The sequence below is a fragment of the Salvelinus sp. IW2-2015 genome, linkage group LG13, assembly GCF_002910315.2.
Source record: "Salvelinus sp. IW2-2015 linkage group LG13, ASM291031v2, whole genome shotgun sequence".
NCBI classification, from domain to species: domain Eukaryota; kingdom Metazoa; phylum Chordata; class Actinopteri; order Salmoniformes; family Salmonidae; genus Salvelinus; species Salvelinus sp. IW2-2015.
The window spans coordinates 13,767,331-13,770,493 of record NC_036853.1 but is presented as its reverse complement, the minus strand read 5'-3'; the positions used below and the strand labels follow the sequence as shown (position 1 = coordinate 13,770,493).

Here is a 3,163-nt window from a genome sequence, read left to right as displayed (position 1 = left end):
GACATTCAAAATAATTTTATTCACAATACATTTTTTTAAATTCACATACAGTTGAATTACGGTTTTGTTGTGTATAACCATAAAATGAACATAGGATAGGAATAAAGATTCCTACTGTGAGACATTACAGAAAATTGTCTTGAACAAATTGATATTCGATTTGAAAAGTGAAAAGAAAAGTGCCCCAAACCAGATCACAATTCTCTATTCTTCTAAGTGCTTGTGATAAGTGAGTAAAAACTGAAAGTAACATCTTTATGCAAATGAAGCATGTACCAATCCACTCCAGGTTGCAATCCCGAATGCTCACAACAACACAACATACTAGCCCCTTTGAGTGTTTCTTAATCAAACTTATCTACAGACATATTCACTTGTCAGGTGCACTCTACCAGGACAATTAGCAAAGGCTCATTGTACTCACAAAGTTGTACAGAGTCAAAGTATAAAATCAGTAGTTTATCTGTGTCCATGTTGATACCAGTGCAGCAGTGTACAATTTTCTCCTTTGAGTCCCTTTTTGCCAACACACACTGAAGAGAAGTTGTTGTTGTTGGGAGTGCAGTTATAGACCCAGGTTGGGGATCGGTACAGCTTTACTGGGACAGGAAGTCTGAAGGGAAAGGCTGCAGTTTTTACCAACCAGTGGGGCAACTCCTATAGTCGAGCTGTGTTGCTGTAGAATGGGCCAGAATGTGGGGGTGAAATGTAGGCCAGCTGACAGCATCCCTAAAGCCTGATGATGTGGAAGGTGGTACCGCTCTCCACCCACAAAGGGAAAAACGGGAGGAGAATGTAATCTTGAGTGGTTCTGAGATACAATGGAGTCTCCAGGACAAGAAATGGTAGGAGCATCACTGACTTCCCAGAGAGGAGCTATTTCACTTTGTGTTTTTGAATCCTTGGTACTCCTCTCTTTCCCTCCTGCCTTGGTTTGATATGGTTCCTCCAGGCTTTGCTCTCTGGGAAGAGGGGAGCATCTCTGTCCCTTACGGAACTTTGCTCTTCTGTTCTTAAACCACACCTGGAGGAGCATATTATTTTGTTATTTGTGAAGGGTTGACGTGTTTATAACAGTAATATTGATCAAAAGTTTAAAAAGGTAATAGCACCACAGCTGTTATATATATCACAAGAATAAAGTTACTAAAAGCAGCAGTTCAAATAAATATTATGAATGAAAGCATGCACACAGGCTGGTCCTCTTTGAGGAGCGACCTTTACTGACCTGAATGCGAGCCTCAGGCAGATTGATGCAGACAGCCAGTCTCTCTCTCATACCTACATCAGGGTACTGGGTCTGCTGGAAGGCTTTCTCTAGAGCCTGTAACTGAGACACAGTGAAGGCTGTGCGGCTCCGACGCTGCTTCTGCTGATTCCCATAACGGGCCTCCAGTATCAACTCTGTGGGGACAGAAGACAAGCCACAACAAGATTAGAGGTGGTGAAACAGTCGGAGGGCATGTGAGATATCAGGCTACACTGAAAATACCAGCATGACAATTATCAATTTCAACAACTTTTTCAGGTGGGAAACAGGTCTTTTGACAATAGAATACCAGTTCAGCTGCAATGTTTTTGAATGGCAAATTATTTAATTTTAAATGTTTTGATTTTTTAAATACAACCTATATTTAACTAGGCAAGTCAGTCAAGAACACATTCTTATTTACAATGACGGCCTACACTGGCCAAACCCTCGACGACGCTGGGCCAATTGTGCGCAGCCCTATGGGACTCCCATCAGCCGGTTGTGATACAGCCTGGATTTGAACCAGGGTGTCTGTAGTGACGCCTCTAGCACTGAGCTGCAGTGCCTTAGACCGCTGCGCTACTCGGGAGCCCTAAAATTATAACTAGAACACTTTTGCCACCTGCATTTGTTTGATTGCATGCATCGATTACAGACACAGTCATACATTACAGTAAATGACAGTCTACTCTAAATACCTGCAAGTCTTTCAGCAACAGAGAACGTGTGAACCGAGGAGGGATTGGCTGATGGATAAACCGGGTACTGGTCTGCCATCAGGTGGTGTAGGTCGAAAAAGACTCCGTTGACGCTGTTGGATCCTCCGCAGAAATTTAAGGCATTCATAGCGGACCTAAATCGATAGGGTAAAACTGTTTAAGTTATATGGGCCTTACACCATACTAACTAGGCATACAATGGGAAAAAAGTATTTAGCCTATAGCTTACTGTACAATTTATGTAGAACGCTTGCACTGTGCAATTTGGATTTAGGCTACAGTCTAAACTCACTTAAATAAAAACAGAACAAATGGTAAACATACGCAACTTTCTTGATCATTAAAAGTAATTGAAAGTTATTATTCTTTACGCATAAACCATTGCCACTTTACTTCAGTAGGCTACCAACATCCAGAAAACACATTTCAAAACAAAGATCAGACAAAAAAGTATAACATCTGCAGTATTTTTTCTTTTACCTGAGAAGCACACAAAACAGCAGAAATGAACCTATTCTCGTGAGTTTTTAGAAGTCCACCTATACAGTCCAATAGTTTGAAATGCAGGCCTTATCCTTGTACGCCGCTACCCTTTGTCATGGCATGGATCTAATTATCTGAAGACCATTCTCACCCACGACTATTTAAAGAACCGTTTACTCCAGCTCCCCATCAACCATTAGCCAATAGAAAGAAAGGTATTACCCTGGATTAGGTGGGATGAGGGAAAAGAGGGGGTCCAAGGGCTCAAGTTTTTTAAACTATTGAATTTGGGGAGATTTACGCAAAGGATCCCTCCTCAATAAACGAGCGTTTCATTCCCTCCTGTTAAAACAATTAAAACAATGTGGTCTGCTAATCTCAGTGGCAGGCCAGATTAAAATAACAGCCCGTTGATTGTTCCCTGTTCTCAGCCTCCTTTCTCCTAAACTCCCTGCTTTGTCAATCTCCACTTGGACTGGGTTTTCTTTGCAGTTTGTTTTGCTAACAGGCTACATATTTTGCCCATAAACTGTCAGCCTGTGAAATACAATTTGGACATTGGCCATTGAGACCAATTTCCTAAGGTTCAACTGAGCCAGATTCAAGATCTCCTCAAAGAGAACTATTATCCCACCAAAATAAGGAAAATAATGATAAAACACAACATGCAAATGGTTTTTCCTAATTTCAAATAGGTTAGGTGGAGTGT

At 41.3% G+C, this 3,163-nt stretch overlaps 1 protein-coding gene across 1 annotated transcript; it reads right to left on the bottom strand.

Annotated features, from left to right (window-relative positions):
* LOC111971878 (diencephalon/mesencephalon homeobox protein 1-like) lies at positions 1–2,648 on the bottom strand. The gene is made up of 4 exons (XM_023998670.2): positions 2,452–2,648; positions 1,951–2,105; positions 1,229–1,404; positions 1–1,024 (listed from the first exon to the last, which is right to left on the bottom strand). Exons 2-4 carry the CDS (start codon positions 2,096–2,098, stop codon positions 566–568), a joined length of 783 nt encoding a protein of 260 aa, XP_023854438.1. The 5' UTR covers positions 2,099–2,105; positions 2,452–2,648; the 3' UTR covers positions 1–565.
* Between the last annotated feature and the right edge of the window lie 515 nt (positions 2,649–3,163).

Coding starts and splice junctions, on each gene's coding strand:
- LOC111971878 (XM_023998670.2), bottom strand. CDS start 2,098: ATGAATGCCTTAAATTTCTGCGGAGGATCCAACAGCGTCAACGGAGTC. Junction 1,405..1,950: donor TGTTGCTGAAAGACTTGCAG/GTATTTAGAGTA, acceptor CTGTCCCCACAG/AGTTGATACTGGAGGCCCGT. Junction 1,025..1,228: donor TGCCTGAGGCTCGCATTCAG/GTCAGTAAAGGT, acceptor ATGCTCCTCCAG/GTGTGGTTTAAGAACAGAAG.